The sequence below is a fragment of the Maniola hyperantus genome, chromosome 6 (assembly GCF_902806685.2).
Source record: "Maniola hyperantus chromosome 6, iAphHyp1.2, whole genome shotgun sequence".
Classification (NCBI taxonomy): Eukaryota; Metazoa; Arthropoda; class Insecta; order Lepidoptera; family Nymphalidae; genus Maniola; species Maniola hyperantus.
Window position 1 is genome coordinate 2,984,237 of NC_048541.1, and position 27,210 is coordinate 3,011,446.

Here is a 27,210-nt window from a genome sequence, read left to right on the forward strand (position 1 = left end):
ACAAGTTTATCGACGGGGAAGGGAGACGCCACTCAGTTCTCATTCAACCCGTCCAAGGGCGAACGCCTTCTGTAGTCAACAGAACAGTGTATTGCGAGTATTTATCGTAGCATCATGTCTGAACAGTCGGAGCTAAAACGATTCACGCGCAAGGGACTCGCGGAAAGAAATACGAAGACGGATGCAGTGTTCGTCATCGACAACGTAGTGTACGATGTAACTAAATTCCTAGACGACCACCCTGGAGGTCACGAAGTACTCCTAAACGTTGCTGGGAAGGACGCAAGCGAGGATTTCGACGACGTAGGCCACAGCACCGACGCCAAAGAAATGATGAAGAAGTATATTATCGGCGAACTGGTAGAAGAAGACAAAGTGCCCCCGAAAAGAAAAGAGTTTAAATGGTCGGAAACTGACTCCCAGTCGAACAAGGATGGCAGTTTTCTAACATCGTGGAAGTTCCCCGTAGTGTTAGGACTCGTGATGACAGTGCTGTATTCTTATCTATTCGGCTAGTAACTACGTAATTTATGTACTTAGATACCTACTTGTTAATTAATTATGTTATTGTGTTGTCGTGAATATTTCAAGAAGTTTCTGCACGATTAAACGATAAAAATATGGGGATTAGATATCATAACGCAGATATAATATATTATATTGTTAAGTATGTTTTGTACATATTTTGTAGTGCATAGCTTCGATTAGATCGCTAGTTGTGCAACGGTTGTGATATGTGCATCAACGGAATTACGGAATGGAGTCTATGATGCAACAAATTGTTTCAACTGTTTTCGTTTCATCCGTTTCGGACGTTTTAAACTGCACACCCGCACGTCTACCGCGCTCATCCGCACCGGGTTAGCGCGGGGACTGTGCGGGTGTGCGGGGTGTTCCCTCCCCGATAGGCATTTCGACCCCTCTCGTACTATAGGTACTGGTAGGTACCTATTAATTATTATTTTCAGTCTAGGTAATTTAATATCTAATGTAGGTACTGGGTAGGTACCCACCTAAATAAAGGTTCAGTAATAAATAGAGATCACTTATAAAATTACGCACCTGCCCAGCGCTTTTGTGTTATGTCACGTTTTGTTTACAGTACGCGGCAGAAAGTAATGTACATCGACCTTTAGAAGGTGATAGCAGATTGTAGAGCGTTATCTCTGTCGTTGAGACCGACGAAACGTCATGTATGTATAAGCATGGCCGTAGACTTGTTTGGACTTGTTGAAATTCGAACATGACGTACTGCGGTCTATGGTTGGCGAACGTTGGCGAACTAAGTACCATAACTTTTTTAATTATACCACATAGTGAAACGTTCAGAAACGCGGTTCGTCCACTATTATAAATATTAAAGTGACCCGTTGAAACACTTTTTTTTTAATTAAAAGTTTATTGAGTAAACAATATATATATATCCGTTAACTTATGATTTTTTTTGAATTCTGAACGCATCAGAAAAAAATCTTTATTCTATACTAATAATAAAATTGAAGTGTCTGTCTGTAATTTCGAAATAACTACCTCATTAAGCTCATATGGTTGTTTGAACTGTACCTACCATAACTGAATCACACGTTTTTAAAATTTTTGTCTGTCTGTTTGTACGGGCTAATCTTCGGAACGGCTGAACCTATTTTGACGGGACTTTCACAGACAAGTAGGAGATTAACCAGAGAGTACCGTAGGCGACTTTTTAAATCGACTTTCAAAAAAGGAAGAGTTGTGTTTTTCTACCTATGTAGTTACACCGAAATTTCCGAGATTGCTGAACCGATTTGCGTAGTTTCTTTTTTAATTGATAAAAAAACTTAGCGACATTGTTCCATAAAAAAAATGGATTCCAATTCCTCAATCCTGATGCTGCAGGGGACCTGACCACCTAAACTAATGGGATTTTTTATAATATTTGTGTCTTTAATTTCTTCTTCTGTTTATTATATACAGAAAAAGTTATATAAGATCAGAATTAAATTTAAATTTTTTGTTTTATTATTTTAGTTTTATTATTTGTATTTTCAATAATTTTTTTAATTATTACTGTTGGTTATAAATTGATATTGGAAGACCTACCAAGTAAAGACTTATTGAACTTGAGGACCCAACTCCTCAGCCCCTACGCTGTAAGGCATTGCATCCTTAAATCATGGTATTGCCACGCGATTTTTAAGCAATCATGCATTTAAATGTTTTTGCGAAATTTGGTACTAGGATATCTTCGATCTCGGGGAAGAGCTACTACAGATGCTACTTTTGTCCTGGAAAAATCAAAGTTCACACGGGATTTTTAAAAACCTAAATCCACGCGGGTGAAGCCGCGGGCATCAGCCAGTTCATATCTATAATCATGGCTCAGACAGAATCAAGGAGTTGTCAGACGCGTATACTCGAAAGGGACAAAACTTGGATGAATGATTACCTCTATGGGACAAAACAACAAAAGAAATTGACGACAGGTCCTAACCAAAGAATTTCTAAGTACTACCTACTTCGTAGTACAATGTGGTATGTGTATTCGTATATCGATGATTCCTATATTCCTATGTCGATTAACGTACTAGTACCCATCGACCACTCGACATAGGAGCGTAGATAAAATAATAGGTAGATATAAGTACTGTGTAACCGCGATAGCACGACGTAATGATGAATAACACGACAATTATTACCATTGTTTAGTAGTCAATATTTGTATTAACCGATCAACAATATTTGTATTAAACGTTTTTTATGTGAAAACAAGTAAATAACTCATGAGAAATACAATTACGCCACGAATTCTCAAAGTTTGTTTTGTTACACGATAACCAGTTACACGATAAGGGACAACAAATAGGTTAGCTGCGTCTCTGTTTATCACATTAGTAACTTTATCTGTGCTCTCTTTTTAGTGCGAATGAGAAAGCAAACGTTCCTGCATCTACCTTTATAACTCTATCTACGCATAGGAGGTAATAAAAGTAGTACATAAAAATTCTTTGCTAGTACCATCTAGTACCAGTACCACCATAGATTATCTACTATATTACTAGGTCTAGACTAGTATAGGTAAAGTGATCTGTGCATTGAATATAGTGGTACCACACTAACTCCCACAGAGTACTTTTTACCAAAGAGTATATAATCACTACGTTTCTTTTTACTAACTCCTGAGTGGTACTGTTAGGCCAGAGCCTGTGGCCCAACTGTGGCCTGTGGCCAGAGTGGGCCAGAGCATCCAGATCTTATTTTCTGATCGGTGATCACACGTGGAGAGGCGCTACCACTACAAGCAGGCCACTCGCACCGCATGGATAAGCTGGTCCAGGACGCGGGTGCGCCCGGCGATGCCAAGCCGCAGAACTGGCGGGAGCTGCGCGAACTGTGCATCCAGCACCGGATCGAGTGGCTGGATGCACAGTTGGAATAATACACACTGGAATGATAAATTCGATGATTTTAAGCATTTTTATTTCCTAAACTGCAGTCCTAATTAAGAAATATCTATTGCCTCACATAGATAACTGCACTTCTTCTAGCTAGAAAGGAATATCTTAGTTTTGATTCCCTTGAACTGACAGACACATAAAAGGAAGTGATCCTTTACAGTCCCTTTTGTTGAAGAGTATGATGCGCAGGCTTGCTCGCGTGTCATCGCAGAAGAGACAAAATAAAGTCTTGGATTTCCAACGATGCCTCTTTATTTCATTATAAAATAAATAGTAAGTCATCAGCGTCACATTTAAATTACGATGCAATTAGATTTGGATTTAACATTTAAGATAAAAAGAAATCAATTTATATTTATGGGACGAACACAATCGAAGGTTATAATTAAAGGAATGACAGGACAGATGTCAATGTCAAGTTAACATGTCAAAGATCATAAAGTCGATGTAGATCATAGACAATTTCAACACTCCTCCTTATGGTCTACATCGGATAAAGCAAGGGCTATAATTATTTGTACATAATATACTGAGACAATATACATACAAGACACATATATATTGAATTGCGAACCCTTATTCTTAAAAACAACTAGTTTACACTTATTACATTCAATTGACACTACACAATAGCTTTGTTAACACATCTGCTACCACCTTGGCTGTTGGTTAAGCATTTTACACTCATTAAACCGTTTTGTACAAAATCTTTAACAAAATGGTAGCGCAAATTTATATGTTTTGTTCTTTCGTGTGACTATTATTTTACTAGTAACAATTTCTGAGCAGTTTGGTTGTTATTGTATACTTCAAAATTAGTTTTGTCAACAAGTTCTCACAAGAAACTCCTAACAAAACAGATATCTTTGCATACATTACTTGAGGGGTCTAAAAGCAAAACCGCCTCTTTGCATAAAATTCACAAAATCAAATATTTGTATGCGTGAAAAGACACGTTCGGGCTAAACAAATGTGAAATAACATTTTGGGCCATAAGCGCCTCTAAACAGTATTAAATTGCAGTCAAAATCGTCGGTAAAATGCAAAAGCGCCTGTTTGAAGACTAATGTCAGGTGCAAACGCGCCACTGTTGAATTGAGCCAATGAGATGCGAATATAGCGCCATACTGTCATGGCGGCCGTGATCGAGTTTCTGTGAACACGCTTAGATTTCCAGAACCAGTTTTTATTAATTTTCGAGTGCTTATGGAGGTTAACATCACACCAGTGGCTCCAAATAGAGCCAGAAAAAGGATAAGGGACCCTGCGCATTGGAAACGCAACATAAAAAAACGTGAAAGGTAATGATTTCAAAGCGTTTACGTATAGTGTTTTGAGACCAATTTGAGACCTTGGTGGGATGTGTTTATGCGATAGTGTTTAGACTTTAGTTAAATATGAAAGTCGATTTTAACAGGACTTCTTTTATTCTGTCATTTTATCCAAGATATAACTAAAAATAGGCAATAATATTATAAGTAATTATATTATTGCATACTGCAATTATATTATTACTTAATATTTTCATTATTTTTTATTTAATTTGTATCAATTGAATACTATTTTATAGAACCCTACCTGACGCGCACTTGGCTGTTTTCTTTTGAGTGGGTTGGTTTGGTAATTTATTAATAAATAACATTGTTTATTTTGTTTGGTGGAAATCAGCGCAGTCTTTGAAATATGAAGTCATAGGATTTTTGTCCTAGCAATTATGTTGTCTTGTAACATTCGTTATTGTTTTGATTTTAGGTATATGCCGAAGAATCTACCAAATTTATCCATCTCTTGTACACATAAGAGCAAGTTAATGAACTGCTCCAAACTAACATCCCAAGATCTCAGAAAGTTTCGCGAGGCCTTTTACTCTAAACCAGAGAAAAACTTTCAAGACAACTTTATACTTAAATATATGAAGGTAAAGGTACCATCCCGGAAGAAACGTGGTGAGCGCAAGAGAGGTGAATTGATATGTCACACTAGACTTTACATTCGACAGTTCCAAAAACCCTATACAATAATGCAAGTATGTCAAAAATTATTTAAAAGAGTATTAAGCATTACGGAACATAGAATCCGTACAATTGCTAAAAATTATTATACTTCTGGCAAACCTCCTCAGGAGAATCGTGGTGGAGACCGAACATCCATCAAAAATGTGGGTAAAAAAACGGCAGTTATGCAGTTCATAGAATCTTTTAAATGTATTGAGTCCCACTACTGTCGCTCGGCTACCTCTGTACGTAAATATGTTCCATCGGAACTCAATATTCGTAAAATGTGGCGAATGTACAACCAAAAATGCGACGAGCACTTAAAAGTTCGGCAATGTTTCTTTAGAAATATATTTAATAGATCTTACAACATTGGCTTTGTTACCCCAAGGGTAGACGTATGCTCGAAATGTTTATCATTTACAGAGAGAATCAAACATGAACAGGACTCTACAAAAAAGGCCCATTTAATAGGTGAACTAAGGCTGCATAAATTGAAGGCGAAATGCTTTCACAGGTTTTTGAAGGAGTACGATCCTAGCAGATTGACCATTAGTTTTGATTGTCAAAAAAATCAGGTGCTACCGAAAGTGCCTGATCAGTCGGCATACTATAGTCGCCAACTGTACATCTATAATTTTACAATAGTAAAAGGAAACGAGACTCAGAACATTTCCAAAGAAAATGTTTACATAAATTGTTGGACTGAAAACACGCACAGAAAATCGTCTAACGAAATTGCATCAGCTTTATATTTTTTTCTTAAAAATTGTAACTTGGAAGGCAAAAAAGTTCTAAGATTAATGGGAGATGGCTGTGGCTCTCAAAATAAAAATAGTACCATGATTGCCATGCTCTCATATTGGCTAGTAAATGAAGCTCACAGAAACCTTAAAACAATAGAGCTGATATTTCCAGTGCCCGGGCACTCATTTTTGCCCGCGGATAGGGTATTTGGATTAATAGAAAAAGAAGTAAAGAACATGGAACAGATAATACACCCACAGTCCTATATAGATATATATGAGAAATATGGGCAAGTCACAAAGCTCGGTATGGATTGTTCTGTTTTTAATTGGAAAGAATTGGGAATGAATACACTTAAGCGGCCAGGTGAATATCATTTCCAATTTCTGCCCTGTAAACGTTTTTATCTGAAGAGAGTTAAAAATAACCCCCAACGATGCTTGTTAAAAGGTGAAGTTAATTACAATACTGACCTAGGAGCCTACAAGTCTGTCATTAAAAAAAATAAAAGTTTGTACAAAGCTTCAGTTCCTTTAGTAGAAGCAGGAAAAGTCAAAGTGAGTGCACTCAAAATTGGAGATGTAAAGAATTTATTAAAAAGCCATTTTGGTGAAAATTGGGAAACCCAGTATGGCGATGAACTAAACTTTTACACAAATATCATAACGAAAAATACTGATGATACTGAAAATGCAAATGTTCTCGATGGTGATACGGAAAATGAAAATCACGATCTTTGTAATTATTATCCCGAAGAAATTGGATTAAGCGTTTAATATATTTTTATATTCTCTTTTTTATTATTTCAACAAAATGTTTATAATATTAGAATGTTTCTGTTTTTTTTTTAATAAATACTTGAATTTCTTACTTTTACACTTTTTTTATTTTTGTCAATATTTATTAGCATGCTAGTAACATCTTGCATAATGATGTCATAATAATTTGTCAGATACAAAAGCGCCCCTTTCATATTTAGTGAGCTGCAAATCCGCCTACAATTTCGACTTAGATGCAAAAACTCCTCTTTTAAGTTTTATTTTAGAAATTTGACGAAAACAAAGCTTATTTGGGTGGATATGAGGTCAAATTTAAAATAATGTTACTGCCATCAACAGCTCTATTGACGTTTGACTTCATTAGTTTGCCTGCAAAGAAAGATATGCGTTTTTCGTTAGTATTGGAAAAACGTCAACTACGCAAAGTGGCGGGTTTGCTTTTAGACCCCTCACTTATGGCTATATATTCCGCCTCAGTGCTGGATAAAGCCACACAACATTGTTTTCTAGACTCCCAGCTAACTGCATTGTTACCTATCTTAACAACAAAGCCTGTAGGTAAGTATATAATTTCCTATAACACCTATCATTTGCCAAGTCAGCATCTGTATAAACAGTTATATTAAAAACAATCACTTTTACAGAAACAAAGTCTTAAATTGATAGTACCAACCAAGTATTGCAGAACTCGTTAAGCAGCTATCCAATGACTTTTATCAAAAGTAGTTAAATACTGGCTAAGCTGACTACAGCTCAAGGCTATATCAGGCCTTGTGCATACCGACAAATACATTAAACAGCCTATAAGTTGTCTGAACTGATATACATTATCATTTAAAGGTTCACTATTTGTCCTTTTGAGTTAACTATTACAATCATAGGTGTAGAAACATTGCTTAGTCTTAACATATAAAAACGTTTAAGTAACCTTTCAATATAACATTATAACAATATAAGTATATTTCAGATTGATCCAAGGTCAAAACATTCTTATTTCTAATCACATGTACCTATACTTAAACAATTTGTTAATGAACTAAGATGCTTGACACTGAAATTTGTACTTAATAAGCTAAACAAGTCCTGTGTATCACATGTTGAGAAAATATAAAAATCGTCAACGTAGAGAGCAATGATAGTGAGGTCCCTATTATTCCTTTTCACATACACACAGGGCTCACACTTGCTTTGGACAAATCCATTCTTCAACAACAAGCTTTTCACTTTCAGATTCCACATGCGACTTGCTTGCTTAAGTCCATATATACTCTTGAATAGCATACAGCATACATACATACATTTCTCCAATTTAAAACCTTCAATTAGATCGTCATTCAAAAATCCGTCACGTCCACATTATGTTCCATAGACATATCTAATTATTGATATGTCAAGGAAAACAAAATACGCTTGGTCAAATGACGCACCACGGGTGAAACAATATCAGAGTAGCCTAAACATTTCCTCTGCATAAAGTCGCAAGCCAAAGCGAGCTTTAAATTTATCGGAATTACCCAATGTGTCATACTTTAAATTCATACTTAATATCCACTTACACTTCACAACATTAGCATCAGCAGGTCAATGCACTAGCTTCCAAACCTTAATATCCATAAGTGACTCATAGTCTACCTTCATAGCTCACTTAGAGGAATTTGATGATGCTACTGCCTCTTCATATGTTTGTGGCTTTTTCAAATAAAGAGCTGGCGTACATACCTATTTCATAATCGCCATATCGTATCGGCGGTTTACCACGTGTACTGCGCATGGGGCGGCTGCGGACGGTCACAGACAGCTCTGTACGAGTCGCGCCTTCCCCTCCAACTACTACATCCCTTGCAAGTCACCGGCTGCATCTCCGGTTCCTCAGCAGAAGACTCAGCATCAGCAGAGGTGTTTACCTCGCTGTAATTGCAGCAGTCATCGCCAGACTCAACATCTGTAAATTCATTAAAAATCATGAATTATTTATACCTATATAGGCTACACTAGAATCCTAACAAGATTGACTAGAATTTAACATATTACTATTTTTACAGGTACTACTATTATTCAATTCTTCATTATTTTGAATATTATCACAATTTAATTCACTATTATATTCATTAAATATAAAGAACTATCATTAATATTTAAAATTAATCCATTTTTAAATCAAGGCATTTAAAATCCTTATAAAATATGTCAGCAATAAAATGCACATTCCTTGACAAAATAACCTTCATTTAATTAGATGGGTCTATAAGTTGGTAACCTTTTATGAATTCTGAATAACCAACATACACAGCTTTACCTTAGCGTTCAATTTACTAATACGAGTAGCCTCAGGAATTAATGAATAGGCAATGCATGTAAAAATAAAGGTGTCCAAGACAAACAGTGTGTCAGGACCAAACCTCCTCACGCACCGGTCCTGCTAACGAGCATTGGGGCTTCTATTTGTCAAACAAATAGCCATCACACAGCTTCACCCCAGCGGTTACAGAGACCTACCTAAATATTATGTTTCATTAAAGAGCTCTAAAACACCACTCTGAGCACAATACGGTACTGTCAGCTGATGAGGTATTCCTTTTTCTAGGAAACATTTAAAACTGTCACTACAGCACTCACCAGTCATCACCATCATTATCAAAAACGCAGGCATCTAATATGCAAGCCAGTCTGCTTTTCTACATAATTCTTGAAATTGATAAAACAGACTTTAATAAATGTTCAAAACTTTTATGAGAAATATCATCAGTAAGGGTTAATAAATACTTTGCACATACCCAGCTAGAGTCTTTCATAGGGCCGCATACGTCACTGTGTACCAGTTCCAAGGGCCGGCTTGCACGTCTCACAGATCCTTTTGGGTAAGCCCTGGCCACAGGCTTTCCCTCTAGGTAGGCAACACACTTGGTAAAGTCTTCCTTGTCAACCTGAAATGAGACGCTACGTGCTGCACACTTCCCAAGTGTACACTTACCTTTAAGACAAAAACACCCTAATCTTCTATGCCACAATTTAGCAACAATACTATTATATGACTCAGCTTTTGCAATCTGTGCTTCCTGCACTTGATGTAGGACAGCCATCGATTGCTCTTTTGCAGAAATATCTTTTATTTTGTAAGCACCCTTACATAAATCAGCAGACATAATGGGCTTGCCTTTTATATTGCAGCTGTCATATATAAAAACACCCATTCACGCCAAAAACAAAACTAAAACCATGCCACTCTCGAATACTTACAGAACACAGACTTTCAAACAACAGCAGAACATACAAGATATTGCAAACTTTAAAAAAATATATCAACGCTTACATGCATATCTCAGATACCAGAGCTCTCTGATTTAGTTTCCTTAACCAGCACAGGTAAGCTTAATTTTATTAGATTTTAAACAAGTCAGAAGGCTAAAATTATTGCACATATGCGATAATGAATCACTGTCCACAATGAAGTCCGCACTTTGTGTAGCTGCCAAAAATGATGAAGCATATACAGTCTGTTCTTCTTTATTATTCTCTTTCTTCTGTCGCTTCAATTTCTAGCAAAGAGACTTTATGTGACCAGCCCTTCTGAACTCCTCCTGAATTCAGCGAGCACAAACTAGCTCTGAAGATAATGCATTAGTCATCGATGCTGTCTCCAAGGCTGATACAAGAGTGTTAAAATCCTGAGGGAGACCTGATAATAATATTTCAGCAATTTCTTTGTCTTCGATGACCTTACAGATGTCCGCAAGTTGTTGTACAAAGGGTATAACTTAACTGTTTCAATGTATCTGGTCATATTATCATATTGATTAAAGTCTACACTATGTAGTTGCTGAAGTAGACTCGTCTAAATAGACCTTTATCTTCAAAAACACATTGAACTTTATCCCAAGCTGCCTTTGCTGTATTCATTCCATACAAGGTCTAATAAAGTGGCTTAAGGCTTGATATTCTAGCAAGAGCCTTACAATCTTTAGTAGGTAGTGTCTTTCTCCATACATAAGACACAATCCAAAAGACCCTCTAGAATAAGTGAGTTTTTGATTCCAAATTTTTCAATGCTTACGTCGCCCATATTCGGCGCTGATTGACTAGACATCGCTTTAAATAATTAGTACTCACAATTCGTCCTTCTACGACTTTCTGGGCACGTTAACCTGTTGAAGAGTATGATGCGCAGGCTTGCTCGCGTGTCATCGCAGAAGAGACAAAATAAAGTCTTGGATTTCCAACGATGCCTCTTTATTTCATTATAAAATAAATAGTAAGTCATCAGCGTCACATTTAAATTACGATGCAATTAGATTTGGATTTAACATTTAAGATAAAAAGAAATCAATTTATATTTATGGGACGAACACAATCGAAGGTTATAATTAAAGGAATGACAGGACAGATGTCAATGTCAAGTTAACATGTCAAAGATCATAAAGTCGATGTAGATCATAGACAATTTCAACACCTTTTTGCCTTTTCAGGTATGGAACTCTACAAAATATGCATTTCTGACAAAAAGTTCATTGTGACCTAAAGGTGTTTAAGCTTTAATTTTACTTTTAATTGGACTTTGGCAATGATATTAGAAGAAAATAGGTAGATACGTTATACGCGGACCGCAAGTGGCACGTTAAAACTAAGCTAATTAGCAAACCTGAGCTCAGTCGCCCGCTGTCGTCGCGCTATCGATGACGTCGTTGATAGTAATGTGTATTTTGTTTTCGTCTCCCAAAACAACCGAAAATGCCGCCGTGTGTGATGAGATTCTGCACAAACTACACAAGCAAGGTTTCCAAAAGTCAAGGAATCACATTTCATTCGTAAGTAAAACTATTTCTTTTATATAATTCGTATTTTTCACTTATTTAACAATAACAAACTCGTGCACGTTCGTGTAAAATGCAACTCATTGCAATTTGTACCTTATGTCACATGCCATAAGTACGTATCAAGTTATCGTTGTACGTATTTTAAAGTTTCCGATCAAAGAATATAAAATAAACAGATAGGTCTCTTCTGAGTATTGACAATTCAAATAGTGTGCATATTTCCTGTTTTAGGGAAGGATAAATTAACTATGGTCTAACATCTTTTTACGGTCCACTGCTGGGTCTCTTCATACAATGAGGGAATTTTGGCTATGAGTATGTAGATTGTGTAATAGTAAATATTTTCAAAAATAAAAAATATTTTCATTTCACATTTTATTCCTTTACCTACCTTCCCGCGGCTTCGTCCGCGTAAAATTTAGTAATTTTATTTCGACTTCTTTTCCATGTATGGGAGCCCCCTTTATTTAATTTAATTTAATTTTTATTATTTTTATTATAGCGGCAATAGAAATACATTCTGTGAAAATTTCAACTGTCTACCTATTACGGCTTACGAGATACAGCCCGCTGACAGATGGACGTACAGACAGCGGAGGCTTAGTAATAGGGTCCCGTTGGCACCCCTTGGGCACGGAACCCTAAAAACGAGCGGAACCGCGGGAAAAAGCTAGTTCGTAATATATTAAATACCACAGTATAAGGTTTTTATTTTACTATTCAACTACAGTGTAGGCATAAATCGGCATTAGCCGAATAGACTTTGCTGTTTTTTTTTTCTTTGGAGTTTCTAGTTTACCGTCTCGTCCCGTCTCTTTTACGCTCGCATTATTAGGCATATATCCGTCCTTCTTCCACTCTTCTGTGCAGGACGAGGTAGTGCAAAATATAACCGTCTCTTTTTCGTGCGCAACTGAAGCTGAGGTTATTAGTTCACCGTCCTTTACTCTCTGTTGTGTGAGGTTAAAATACTATCTATGCGTTTATGTGTGTTGAGTCTTTCGGCGCTGACGCAGCGTGCCATTACTAAACATCGAATTTGATATAAGTAACCTATCTACCTATTTTTCTTCTAATATCATTGGACTTTGGAGACAAAATTGAGTATTATTGTTGTAGGTAAGGTAGGACTTTAACTTATTGTAAATATATTCTCTTATTAAGTAGTAGCATTATGTTTTATTTTGTACAAGCTTATGCTTGCGACTTAATCTAAGTACTTGGACTACACAAATTTTAAAAATCCTTTTCTAGCGGATGTCTAGTGTCTACATTATAAAATCTCTGTGTGTTGATAGATCAGTCAGTCAGTCAGTTTTTTCTTTCATATAATATTATATAGATCTACCTAACTACCCATACCCACAGAATATACATATAATAGTACTATACCTAACTGCATACATTAGGGACCTAATTACCCATGTAATGTACTTACCTAGTACCTACTATATTTTACACCTAGTGACGTTGGTGTATTATTCTGTACTACTGATTAAAGATAATCTAGATTACATGACCTTCCTACCTACCTGTCGTTTTGTTGAGTCTGTAGCTGACTCAGCCAGTTTACACACATTTTATAATACATATTTCAAGCTAATATTTATATTTATATAGTATTTCATATATTGCACAAATATTTATAATATATTATACTAGTACGTATATATTTGCATACTTGCCTTTTCTTGTTGTTTACTTTAAAATAAAAATCCCATCAGTTTTGGTGGTCAGATCCCCTGCAGCACCAGTACCTACTGAAGAGTTGAAATTTGGAGTTCATTTGGCTCCTATACTAATAAAATATGTAAATGTACTATAAAAATAAATGGGTTTTTAGGAACAATCATCAACAGATGATGAATTAATATCGTTCGATTTACCATTGTACCAAACCACGACACAACTACTTGATTGAATTGAACTCCGTTCACGAAAATCTCACGCACTCCTTCGAAAACTCTATACTATTCTAAACTTATTTGCCAGCGAGACAAGAGTGGAGAAGGTGGATAGGGAGGCGTGAGAGGTGCAACGGATTGACGCGATTTTTGCATGGATATAATATAGTTAAAGACTGGAGAGTGACACAGGCTACTTTTATCCCGGAAAATCCTACGGGCTTTTAAAAAACCTACAACCACGCGAACAAAGTCGCGGGCATCAGTTAGTAGTAACTATTCCTATTCCTACCTACCTACTTTAGTGTGAAAGTTGTTTTTAGGGTACGACAGTAGACACCCGAAGGACTCTGTGGCATATTACCACACGAGTAGATATTATAGACCAGAGGGGAAGCTTCACACTAGCTCACGCACACCACGACGTGCCACGGACGCCCCGTGCGCCCAGTTTGGCGGCAAACGGAGCGTCCGTGACACGTCGTGGTGTGCGCGAGCTGCGCTAGAGTGAACCTACAGCCAGCCGCTAGTATGAAGCTTCCCCTCTGGTCTATATATCTACTCGTGTGCTATTACTAAGCCTCTGATGTCCGTCCATCCCAAGCGCGTCACTAGGTAGGTACCTATAAGTCCGCGATAGGTTGAGATGGCAATCGGGGTATGAGGCGGGGGGACGACGGGACGGGGAACATGGTCAGTATATAGTGCGTACAAAATAAGTTCTCACGCGCCATTTTAACTTTGTGTCAACTGTCATGTCAAAATTATGATATTTGTGATTTTTAAGGTGAAACTTTTGACATGACAGTTGGCGCGTGAGAACTCATATTGTACGGACTATATTTCTTGTACGATGGTACAGATACAGAACGCTTCGTGTGCAAGTCTGACCGACAACACGTTGCGCCTTTTGTCTGTCTAAGACCTTACAATTTTTTTTAATTAGGGTGCCTGTTCACTGAAGAGGAGCGTAGTTGAGATGTGTAGAGCAGACCAATCAGATTATTGGTAAATGTCGTGGTCATTCTGTCATCTGACTGGTCAACTATAAATCGCTTCAGTGACTAGGCACTATTAAAACGTGTAGGTACTGTAAAATTCAAATTTAAGTATATAATCTTAGATATAATTTTTTTTCTTAGCTTATAATATTTTAAAAGCTGAAAAATCAAAACGCATAAAAGCTACGCATTGTGTCCGGCGCTTATGATGTCTTTAAGATTAATTTGTAGCCCAATTATCATTTTATTCGCGGTAAGAACGTCTCAAGCAATGCGTAATTTTAAGGTAATGAAATAAATATCAAAGGCTAGTCCACCTTATTGCAAATTATCTATGATCTTATAAAAAGGAACTGCCATTCAAAAGAAAAGAAACCAATTATTATTAAAAACAATATAATAATTTAAAGTGACAATTATTACATTACTAAGGTAAAATTACATCATTAACATTTTGCAGTGCTGTGCCTTGTTTGTTATTGTACATTGATTTACAAATAAAGTTAGAATATGTGCAAAACATATTTTACTACCTATTTATTATGTATTGAATATGATGGCAGATACGCTCTTTTCTTTATTCAATACTCTTTTATTTTTTGTAATTTTATTTAAGCGTTTTGATTAGTTTTTGCACTGTGATTTTGTACTTGATGCCGGTTAATGCCAGCTAACTTGAGGTTATGAGGTTAAGGTCATTATCATATTATGACACATCTCTTTCTGTAAAGTAAGAAGAGTAAGAGATTGATATGTGGTTACTTCATAATGTCTGACATACATAACCATTATACACAATGCAAGTAAGGTTCAAAGCATTTTTCTAATCCAGGATCCACATTTTATTGTTTTTTTGTCACAACAGCTTTTGAAGTTATAATTTTTCAAAACCTTCCTTCAATTAGGTACATAAGATTTTTAGACCTATGGCAAAAATCATTTAGTGTTTTAGGTTTTTTCTTCCTGATCAGTCAATGAAACTTCTCGCACGCCCTGACTTTTATTTATCTAAAAAAATATGTTTGCGTATGCTTAAAAAAATAACAAAAAAGTTTTAAGTAGGTAACTAAATTAAAAATATCGCCAATAAAAGTATGAAATTCATTGTTAAAAACATATATTATTATCGAGTGAGTTCCGCAAACTTAAAGCGAAACTTATACAAATAATTTTAGCCCGTATAGAATTATGTATATGTATATATAGTTAACAATAGTTAATTTCCATTCCCCAACCTAAGCGCACACGACAATAATTCTTAATGCTAATAGTATAAAAAAACAATATAGTAGTACAACATTCAAATACACCATTTGTCGCAAGTAACACACATCAGAACAATATATTATCTTCCATTAATTATCTTTTAAGTAAAAAGGAAACAATATGCTTCTTGCCGAAAGGCGTTAGCAGCGGCGCTTAGATATATGGAAAATCAAACTTAAAGCTTCATTTAGGGTGCGTTTCCACTGACGCTGGGCGGAGTGGACCGTGATTCGGCCAATCCCAGTGATTGACATCCCCACTCCGCATCAGTAGAAACGCACCCTTATGCCAGAGCAACATAGTGTGACATTGCGGCAAGCCACGGTGCCTATGGTACAATAAATAATTTAAGCAAGAACTTTTGGCAGACAGTCGTGCCACATTATTTCAATTCTAGCACAAGATTATATCTCGGGATAAAATAGAATATCGAATGCTGCTTAGGGCCGCAAAATAATGTTAATGTCAATTTGTAGCATGCCGCATTATCACATGTTGCTCCGAGATTTCTTCATTTTAGTCAACTAAAGAAAGATTGGATATAAAGTGGTAATAGGTTTTTAAAACCCAATGCGATGCTCAGAAAAGCTTTGCTTCAGAAAAGTCCTGATGTCTGTTGTGAACCTGATATATTCTAATGGTTTTTAACCCACGTTAGGGTGCCTACCCACTGAAGCGGCGTCGTGCGTTATAAGTTGCGAGACGTGTTTTCGACCAATCAGATTATTGAAAAATGATAAAATTTTCACATTATCTAACAATTTACAATAAGAAACAAGAAATGAAAGAAGGAATGTAACGTTCTTTATTGCACCATCATAACAAGAAAGACAAAAATAAGACATTATTGGTTCATTGAGAACGTCTCCGCTCTGCTTCACTTCAGTGGAAACGCACCCTAATATTATTATCACGCGATTTATCAATAATCTGTTTGGTCCGCTCCGCTCCGCTTCAATTGATAGGCATCCTTACAAAAACATCCGTGTGAACGAGGGTTCATCAACAATCAACAATAATAATCATTTGTTTTTAGTTGCAATGTGTATTACAAACGATACCAAAGGAGAAGCAACAATAATGCAAAACAGAAATCACACATTACTGACCACAGATTTTTTATTTTAACTTATTCACAAGCATTAACAATTATTATTAATATGCACATTATTTTTGTATTTTCTCTTTTACATTTGCAACACATATCTATAATATATTATATGTAAGTATCATTTAAGTACCGAGGGGTGGACCTAGTAGCGCAGTAGTCTAGTAGTATCAACTAAGTACTAAGTAGTTCAGTAGGGGATTTTACATCTCATCAACTCTGATAAAATTCGAGCGTCGTCGTCGTGACACTTCAGCGTTAACGTAAAATAGATCCTAATTTCCTTGATTTAAGGCTCAAGTTGGTTCATACATCAGCGCTCCAATTGGAAATTTTGCGAAAGCAAAATGTGTGGTACCTACTTGGAATTTGTAATTTTAGGTACATTTTACTGACATTATTGTGTTTGAAGCCCGAATTCTATTAAAGTTGGGGAGATGTATAATCTCATACTAACTACATAGTAGTCAACTTTTAAAAATATTCCAACTTGTAAGGGTTGAAACAAAAACAAATTCTAAAAAACGTAACAGACGATAAATGCAAAACATTAACACAAAAGGCATGGCAGTTGTTAACAAGTATATTATATGTTTATTTTAACTATGTGAGAAACTTTTAAACCACAGGAACATACAATAGAATTTGTCTTTGGAGAATTTTAGATAAGCCAACATGTTTGCGGCCGGCAATATATTATTAAGAAATTGTCTCAGAATATTTTCTAATGTGATCGGACAAAAATAGCGTTGTAACCGAATTACTTGCCGGCGCTGGCATTAACACTGAATCTCTGTGATTTCACTGGCACTGTCAAGTGTAGATGCTTTCATAGAGCACATATGAAACAATAATTTTATCATCACGGTGCACCAGTGGCGACTGGCGGTATTGCGGTATTGCGCCCGAACTGCAGGTATCTTTACTGACCTGACGTGCGAATACTTAGGCATCTTTATTTTGTGACCGCCATTAGAAAATATCCCTAGTAGCGCCATTTATAGTAACGCGTAAAGTCATGTTTCTTCAGTCATGCACTTAACGAATGATACACCAGATATGGCAGTTCCCAAATTTGAATCGTTGCAAAAATGGCCGCTGGCTTTCCAGCCAGCGAGCTACAAGATTGAACGAGCAACAATGATTTAAGAGTTCCCCATACCCACTTAAACTAAACAGCCTGTGTCGTATTCATATTTTTTAAATCGAACTAAACCGGGAATGTGCAATTTATAAATTTCGTTCGGTCTCCATGACGGTATCAACCCAATTTGCCATCTCAGTCTTTAATTTCATGACAGGTGATCGCACATTTGCTTGAACGGCCGAACGTAACGTTCGTATCGTATCGTATAGTGAATCTAGTATAAGTCCCGCAAATGCTGATGCGCGTGGCCGCCATTTAAGTGACGTCAGCACTAGACTGAAGATTTGAGCTAATGGTATATTTTATTTTTATTTCGGCTGACGTCAAAATGACGTCATTTCGAAACTAATGAGACATGGTTCCAGCGCAATAGCAATTTGCGGGACATACGTAAAAGTTGATTTTCTATTATGTCAAAATTAACTGCTCTAATTTTCGGTTATTGCGTATAAAAGCTAGAAACGTGAAAAATTTACAAATGTTACTCTTTATTATGAAACCACGCACATGAAACCCCAGCGACAGACTTAAGAACTATTATGGTTTTTATTATTGTTAAAATAAAGATCAGAGAGCCCTGCTTAATGGTAATTCAAAAATTGCTGTACAAAATGAAGTACAGTACCCGGCAGAAAGTAATGTACATCGGCCATTAGAATGACATTTCGGCTTTGTAGAGCGTTGTCTCTGTCACTTATACCTACCTACATGACGTTATGTCATGTAGGTCGACAATGCTCTACAAATCTGCAATCTAAAGGTCGATGTGCATTACTTTCTGCCGCGTACTGTACTGTAATCCAATCTGAAATTGCAACGTGGCGATTGCGCAGATCATAGACTAAGGATTAAATACAAATACCCGGCTGAGATCCGTTTTTGTACACTGCAGTCATACGCCTCGTGTTCAGATTGAACTACTTGTTTTGCGCGCACTCTATCGATTTTTATCAAAGTGCGTTTTTGGCGTACTGTAACCTAAAGGTACAATGACGTCATCAGGCTTAGGTATCAAGTTAGCTATCGTGCACACACAAAGCGTTCTAATATAGAGCGGTATGTTTATCTAGATATGCATTTAGCTAACGATAGCGATAATCGCATTGAAATTATCACTTGCTTCACAACATCCCCTGATTGCAAGTGTGTTGCGTAATTGCCCTTTCATTAGAACATGATCTCTGTTGATTGATGATGCAATAGACACAACGCGTTAATTTGGTCTAATTTACTGAACAATCTTTGAATCACCGTTACATAGCAAGGCGAAATAAGAGTCGAAATTCAGTTTTAGTCAAAATTTAGAACTTTTAATCTGATTTCGGAAATACCTCTAACGCACCTACAACTTTTCGGATTTATGTGCGTTTTAAGCAATTATAACACTTGCTTTAGCAGTGAAGGTAAACAATGCAACGTGAGGCACGCCAGAGTGTTCTCCATAATGTTCTCAAAAGTGTGTGCATGAAGTCTATCAATCCGCACTTAGATCTCATTAGCGGGGACGATGCGGACGGGCGCAGTATTCGTGATTGTCTATCATGTCATACTCTGCCTCCCGCATTGGGTATCCCCCCGTTTTCGTTCAATCTGTCACACACCAATCTTTAGGTTATGTTGCCAATGACGCGGAACTAGGAAGAGTGGAGCGGAGCGGACTGTGAATTAGCCAAGCACACCGTTTCCACTGATGCGGAGTAGAGATTTCGAGCACTGTGAGGGTGCGTTTCCGCTAACGCGGATCAGGGCGGAGTGGACCGTAAATTGGCAATACACGTTCCGCTCCGCTCCATTCCGCCCAGCTCTGCTTCAGTGGAAACGCACCCTGATTGGCCAATTCACGGTCCGCTCTGCTCCACGTCCGTGGAAACGCACCCCTTAAAGAACATTTGAGCGAGTATACACGTGCGTAAGTATCCAAGCTCATACCTCGAGATCCGTACCGACTATACTTAGAGGCTCTTAAGTATTAAGAGGTTCAATGAATAAGTTTCAGTATTCGTTCGATAGAGACATAATGTAATCTCAATAATATAATGTCAGTACATAGCAGTTCAACCATAATATTATAATTAATTATTTTAACAAGTTTTATAACAGGTTCAGATCGCAACTTAAAAGCCTAAATTTCAAGTTACGATGTCAACTGCCGAAAAAGTATTGCAACTTGATATAATTTCAATAAAAAAAAACTAATAAATAATCGATATTAAGATCGATACGACGATAATAATCGATTTTGATGAGATTGATTTTGATATGCAGCAAAATATATTTAACATATTTTTTTAAATAAAAATTTAGATTTCTTTTGTGATGATTTCATTAAAACTAACAATTTAAGAGTGCATAAAAATCCATTGCATACAATTCCTATAAAAAATCAAAAGTGTTAAATTACAAAAAAAAAATTCATCGCATACCATTAAAAAACAAAATACTGGGTCGAAATGTCTTCAATTTATCGCAATAAACACTCAAGTCTTAGGAACTAATGCAAAAGTCTGGCCCGAATGCAAGTAAATGCGATCAGAATTAATAGTCATAGTATAAAAAACAACGTGCATAAAGTTTACTCAAAATTAGATCAGCCCCCCGATTGAGTAAGAAAAATATATCATCACAATCGTAATCGATAGCAAATTCTACATAGATCCTGATTGGCTGTGAAAAAATGTAAACAGCAAATTCAACCAATCAAGGAGCAGAATTTGTTGTTTCTTACACATTCAAGGGGCGGACCCTATTGCATGTTACTAATTACTTATGGGGCTAGCACGGTAATAGTAATTATCGCATTGCTATAAAAGAAATTGTTGCGATTGGCTGAATAACCTACCGACTGATATTAAATCACACAATCTAAATACATAATAGGAAAAGGTGACTGACTGATCTATGAACGCACAGCTCAAACTACTGGACGGATCGGGTTGAAATTTGGCATGCAGATAGCCATTATGACTAAGATATCTGCTAAGAAAGGATTTTTGGAAATTCAACCCCTAAGGGGGATAAATACAGCTCAAACTACTGGACAGATCGGGTTAAAATTTGGCATGCAGATAGCTATTATGACTTAGATATCTGCTAAGAAAGGATTTTTGAAAATTCAACCCCTAAGAGGGCTAAATACAAGTTTGAAATTTGAGTAGTCTACACAGATGAAGTAGTGGGCATAATCTTGTATCTGAATAATTCTCTGCTCCATCTACCATCCATCACTCATGATTGACGAAATTGACTGATGTAGAACCTATCGTCTAATGGACGCTTTAGGCTAGATCCTCATTGACACAGAGTTGAAGGAAATCGAAACAACGGGTTTGAATATTTTAGTATGGAACCACTACGAAGGTGGTTTGCCATTTTCTTTTTATTTCAAAATAGCGGCCAATAAAACCTGTTTTATTCAATAGCTGGCATTAATACAAACAAGACTTGTATGGAACAAAATCTTCCAAAGTGTCACGTTTTTGAAATATGAGCAATCAAAGTTGTACTGGTGACTAGACTGTTGTGCTGATGACGCTACTGGTAGCGTCATCAGCACAACAGCTAGCTTATATCTCGGAAACGTGACACTTTGGAAGATTTTGTCTGATATTGATGTCAGCTATTGATTAATATTTTTTTTTTTTTTATTTATAACAAGCGTAGGTACACCAAATATTTACATTATTATTTTCTCGCCAAACTGGTGAGCCAATATGGGTTTTGTGTGACCGCTATTTCAGAAAAAAAGTAAAAATGCAGACCACTAGGTAGGCCAAAATCTTCAAAGCCCTTTATATAGCACTAGCTGATGCCCGCGGCTTCGTACGCGTGGATTTAGATTTTTTTAAGTCGCGTGGGAACTCTTTGTTTTCCAGGGATAAAAAGTAGCCTATGTCACTCTCCAGGTCTTTAACTATAACCATGCAAAAAATCACATTGGTCCATTGCTCTGTTGCGACGTGATTGAAGGACAAACCAACAAACAAACACACTTTCACATTTATAATATGGGTACTGATTTTAATATCTTTGTCTCCACCCTGTAACGCTCTACCGTAAAAAAGACGCACATGTTCTGTTGAATGCGTGCATTTTTTTCTCGCCTGCGCCACTATTTTGTGATTTTTTCTTGGTACAAAGTACATTACATTGTGTCGATAGAGATCAATGTCATATTTTTGACTGTCGCTTCGACTCTTGTGTCAATATAATGGATCTTACACTATCTCTATCAAAGTTTGGTGACAATTTTCTCAATATTTTCTCGGATTCGACCCAGACTAGTGTACATCCCTTTAATGTACATGGAAATATCACATCTGAGGTTTGTCTGGTTGAACTGCCGTAGGCCCGAACTTCTTTCTGTCCTTCTATTGCTCCTTCTTGTCTTCTTGGTTGCTGGTGGAGTTGTCGGTTTCCTCTGGTTCCTCATCTGAATAGTTTGTCGGTTCTTCTCCAGGCTTCAGCAGTTTACCCACGAGTTCATATTTTTCTGTAAAATAAAAAATAACAAGTAAATAGATGGTACGTACTTATAACGGTCTGAGCACAACTACTCATTGGGAAAAGTCGCGTCAAGAAGCTCGCTCTACAAAGCCAAAATGTCATTTTAAAGGCCGATGTACATTACTTTCTGCCGCGTACTGTATGTTTTAAATGGTTATAATTTTTTATGCTTGGTTCCATTCTGATAATTAAGGTGGCCCTTCTAACGCGCTTCTCCACAACCTTGATGCTAATAACCACAATTAGTGTCATTAGTTAGTGAGGAACATCATGGGCAGTGGTCAGTAAGAAGTGACGGATGTAAGATGCAAATATATGTTAATACTACTCGTACGTCGTGCGTACAATATTAACATTTTAAATGAATACATTTATGCGCAACGCTCACCGACGGGGTGGAGTGCGCTCAAGGCGCGGCTTTTTATTTTTTATTTACTTTAATATACTATAGAAATTATTGTTATAATGAAAAAAAGAAAGAAAGAAAAAGCATTTATTTGATACTAATGTCACAAATAATCCATACTAATATTATAAATGCGAAAGTGTGCCTGTCTGTCTGTCTGCTGGCTTTTCACGGCCCAACAGTTTAACTGATTTCAATGAAATTTGGAACAGAGTTAGCTTACATCCCGGCGAAGGACATAGGCTACTTTTTATCCCAGAAAATTAAAGACTTTCCACTGGATTTTTGAAAACCTAAATCCACTCTAAGTCACGGGCATCATCTAGTACTTAATATAACTTCTACGTCATATAACTTTTTGTACTTAATATAGCTTGTAGTAGTATATTCTAGTACTTAATATAACTTCTACGTCATATAAAAAAAAAATATATAACTTCTACGTCATATAACTTTTTTGGGTTCTGTAACATCCATTGTCCATTTATTTGTCACAGCTATTTAATGCTATTTTATTTATCTTTCTTCATAAAGACATACGGTGTTAAATAGTTAAGATTTACAAGTATAATTAAGGTATTTTAATCACATCACTATAAAACTGAGAGTCCATTAATGAGGATGTATTAAGTAATTATTGTTTGCATAGTTAATTAGATTTTTCCTTCATTAACAGGAAAATATTGTTCACTAGTTGGATCTCTTTGTATATATGTATTTAACTAATTTTCCTATAGGTTTACCAAAAGTATAATGTTTGCATGTAAATTATTTAGTTATACAGAACCCTAAAATCAGTGTTTAGTGCATTAAGATAATATGAATATTTTGTGTTTTCGATAATGATAATGTGTGTTCGATAAGAAAATGATAAGATAGAATAAAAATATCAATAAATAAAAAATGCAATTTTTGATTAGGCTTTCTAGATTGTGTAACTAAAGTGTATGCACATAAAAGTAAAATATTTCGATTGTAGATTTCTCAATTAGTTCAACTGAAATTAATAAATCAATCTAATTTATTGATAGGTTACATAGCATGTTATAGTCTTTTAAATCCCGATATATATAAGATACAAAAAATGTTTCTACCTACTCATATGCCCGTTATAGTCTTTGGAACCATGTGTGAAATGATCTGCCCCAAGCCGGTTTCGTTAGAAAGGCAATAATTCACATTATTGGTGGTTATTCTCATAGATAGATAGTTTTAGACGAATAAAAAAAATCATGAGCAATTTTTTTGTGAAACAACTCGGTTCCTCTGGTGCTGCAAATGTTCATGGGCGGCGATAATCACTTAACATCAGGTGACCCGCCTGCTCGTTTGCTCGCTATCTCTATTTAAAAAAAAACTACTGAACCTATTCTTTCACTATTAGAACCCATCTTTATCCAAAAGTAGAATAGGCTATATTATATTATTATGTTATTTATGTATAGTCCACGACAGGTTGAGATCATAATCTGGGTGAGGGCGCCCTGCACACCTGCACAGTGCGGCCGAGCGTAGTCCCCTGGCTGGCCTCATACCCCGAATGCCATTAGGCATCACAACCTGTCACAAACTATATAAATGTAGGAAACAAAGTACAATTTTCCAAGCTTTGTCACATAATCATGTAAGTGCTGACATTTGAATATCAGTCAGCACTAGACTGAAGTAGCTGATGGTATATATTTTTATTTCGGCTGACATCAAAATGACGTCATTTCGATGCCAATTAGACATGATTTCGGCGCAATAGCAATTTGCGGGACTTCTAGCTTTGATTTCAATGCAAACATTGACTCACCTCTAAACTGTGCCTCCCACTCCTTCACAGAGTCCATCTCCATCGAGTTGAGGTCACTGAGGTCATCATACTCCTTATCTGATGATGTTACAGAGAATGTGGCGAGACCTCTGGAGGCGTCTTTACCTCCAAAAGCAGCATATGGACCTCCTGAAATACATTGACACTTTATATTAGTCAATGTTTACACCTAAATATGCATGCAGGCACACACTCCCACTTACACACACATGATGATGACACACATTGATGTCGCTACTGCAACATTTTACGTAATCACCCCAACGATCTATTTAAAAATTAAATGGACCCTGAGTGGGATGGAAAGTTTTCTAACATACAATTTCTGATAATTTGCAGCCAACCTTAACGTGCCCTTGCTACTAAAGAAAGTTGTTGTAAAACCTGCATAATAATCTTACAAGAAACTATGAGCTTTGGCTAAGCAGGGGTGAGTGTTCAACTGAATACAAACAGAATGAAATAATTTACATATAGTGTTCATCTGATTATTACTGCAAAGTAAAAGTAGTCAAAACTGAGGGCGCAAGTACCTAATAGTAGTAGCTACTACCATTCCTTTCACATGTTGCCGCCTTTAGAAAAGAACAAAGTATGATTTTAGCCCCAATTTAGATGTAATCTATATTCAATTAAATAAGTAAAAAGTAAAAACCCATACTTTCAGATCATATTACAAAAGTGATACCAGAATTCAATACAAACTACATCCAAATATTAGATTTCACAAAAAAACATGTGAAACCACAAAGTCAAGGAAATACCTTTGAAGATTGAACCATATTAAATTACATGGCTAATGAAGTGTACCTACTATAAGCAAGGTCATTTTTTAGGTGTATCATTACAGACAGACTATATTAAATGCGCCGTTGCGTCGGAACCGCTCCTGCATTTATATCAACATCATGAATAAATAAACACTGAGTCATTGTACATTAAAGTCAACGCTATTAATAAACAGATGCACGCACCGGGCCCGTAGAAGCGTCGTCCTCGCGTCACATCGAATATCCAACCGTTTACAGCTACGAGGACGCGACCATCGGGCTGCGTCCCATCGAACTGACGAAGCTCCGCAACAGTCATATCCTTTCGTATCTTAGGAAGCTCAGGCACTTGCAGCTCAGCCGAAGGTTTACCAAATCTACTCCTCAATATTTTATACACCAAAGCCACGATAATCAAAGTCAAAACCAAATTCACCGGATTTAGGATATCATTGAAAATACTAGAGTCCGACGCAGGACTTTCCGCTTCTATACTGTCTGCCGATTTTGTTTCAGGCGCTGATGCCATTTTAACAAAGTAACTTACAAATCGAAACACAGTTTTATTTGTGTACAAATTTTACAAAACTACAATCACTTCTTGCCGGATTTTGCCTAAAAAGTAGGTGATCGGTCCACAGAGTACATTTCCTGATTTCCACCACGGTCCACAAGGTTCACAATCGGTCACTGACGTCAGCGACGGCGTTCATTTTGTTGACAGTTAAAAAATGTTACCATTATTTGGTTACCAGCATGCTACCCTTTACCGACTACCGACGAGCCGTTTATCTTAAACATGATTCATGAACATGACTCTCTGTGAGCTCTACTTAATTAGCTGCACAGTCTCATTACGCGTCCAATGTTTTTTATCCTAACATCTTGCTCAGCAAGTTAAAACTTTTATTTGCAAGCAGAATAAACGGCAAGTTCTTGCCACTGAAAGTATCAAAATGGTGTTTACACTTGTGACTTGCTTGCGGCAAGTTACAAAACTTGCGGAAGCTTGAGCTTGTCGTGATTGTTTAAAACACGGTAGAAAGATTGCGGAAGTCAACTTCTGCAAGTTTTTTGCTTAACGCCGCTTTAACTTTAACAAATAAAGTGCCCCGTAGACGGTCAAACAAGTTTGTCAAATATTACGTGTTTGTCAAATTATTTGATCGTCTATGGTCGTGTTTGATGCGTTTGTCAAAACAACTACGTGTTTGGCAAATTTGATTGACGACGTGTTTGTCATATGAAGGTCTTAATTATGTGTGTGAAATTTTCACAAAATGTGTATTTTTATGGCCGCTATAACAACAAATACTAAAAGTTACAAAATGGCTGCCATAAAAATTAAAAAAAATTAAAAATTGTTATTTCTTGTACGAAGGTACGGAACCCTTCGTGTGCGAGCCCGACTCGCACTTGACTGATTTTAAGTTACCTTTTGACCTCATTAAAAATAATCTTTAACTATTTTGCATTAAACTCGTTTTTACATTGATTCTGATTTAATTCTTTGGCAATAGC

The 27,210-nt window shown here is 36.5% G+C and overlaps 3 protein-coding genes across 4 annotated transcripts; 2 read left to right on the top strand and 1 right to left on the bottom strand.

Moving 5' to 3' along the window:
* The first annotated feature begins 19 nt into the window (after positions 1 to 19).
* On the top strand, positions 20 to 1,998 carry LOC117983002 (cytochrome b5-like). Its single transcript, XM_034969456.2, has one exon. The coding sequence runs from the start codon at positions 115 to 117 to the stop codon at positions 514 to 516; it is 402 nt and encodes a 133-aa protein (XP_034825347.1). The 5' UTR covers positions 20 to 114; the 3' UTR covers positions 517 to 1,998.
* Positions 1,999 to 4,313: 2,315 nt separating this feature from the next.
* Positions 4,314 to 7,051, top strand: LOC117982995 (uncharacterized). 2 transcript variants are annotated; one of them, XR_011236858.1, is made up of 3 exons: positions 4,314 to 4,735; positions 5,187 to 5,460; positions 5,855 to 7,051. XR_011236858.1 is itself a non-coding variant. In XM_069499295.1 (3 exons), the coding sequence occupies exons 1-3, from the start codon at positions 4,641 to 4,643 to the stop codon at positions 6,949 to 6,951; spliced, it is 1,401 nt and encodes a 466-aa protein (XP_069355396.1). In that variant the 5' UTR covers positions 4,314 to 4,640; the 3' UTR covers positions 6,952 to 7,051. The 2 variants fall into 2 exon arrangements, 1 of the variants encoding a protein (XP_069355396.1); XM_069499295.1 differs by having other exon boundaries at positions 5,187 to 5,395.
* Positions 7,052 to 15,770: 8,719 nt separating this feature from the next.
* MSBP (membrane steroid binding protein) lies at positions 15,771 to 26,387 on the bottom strand. Its single transcript, XM_034969455.2, has 3 exons — positions 25,894 to 26,387; positions 24,899 to 25,048; positions 15,771 to 22,680 (listed from the first exon to the last, which is right to left on the bottom strand). Exons 1-3 carry the CDS (start codon positions 26,216 to 26,218, stop codon positions 22,559 to 22,561), a joined length of 597 nt encoding a protein of 198 aa, XP_034825346.1. The 5' UTR covers positions 26,219 to 26,387; the 3' UTR covers positions 15,771 to 22,558.
* Positions 26,388 to 27,210: the final 823 nt, after the last annotated feature.

What these genes read in the sequence shown, in the direction of transcription:
- LOC117983002 (XM_034969456.2), top strand. Translation starts at nt 115, where the DNA reads ATGTCTGAACAGTCGGAGCTAAAACGATTCACGCGCAAGGGACTCGCG.
- LOC117982995 (XM_069499295.1), top strand. Translation starts at nt 4,641, where the DNA reads ATGGAGGTTAACATCACACCAGTGGCTCCAAATAGAGCCAGAAAAAGG. An exon ending in AACATAAAAAAACGTGAAAG is followed by an intron (nt 4,736 to 5,186) that starts GTAATGATTTCA and finishes TTTTGATTTTAG; the next exon opens with GTATATGCCGAAGAATCTAC. An exon ending in ACGTGGTGAGCGCAAGAGAG is followed by an intron (nt 5,396 to 5,854) that starts GTGAATTGATAT and finishes TATCATTTACAG; the next exon opens with AGAGAATCAAACATGAACAG.
- MSBP (XM_034969455.2), bottom strand. Translation starts at nt 26,218, where the DNA reads ATGGCATCAGCGCCTGAAACAAAATCGGCAGACAGTATAGAAGCGGAA. An exon ending in ACGACGCTTCTACGGGCCCG is followed by an intron (nt 25,049 to 25,893) that starts GTGCGTGCATCT and finishes AATGTATTTCAG; the next exon opens with GAGGTCCATATGCTGCTTTT. An exon ending in GTGGGAGGCACAGTTTAGAG is followed by an intron (nt 22,681 to 24,898) that starts GTGAGTCAATGT and finishes TTTATTTTACAG; the next exon opens with AAAAATATGAACTCGTGGGT.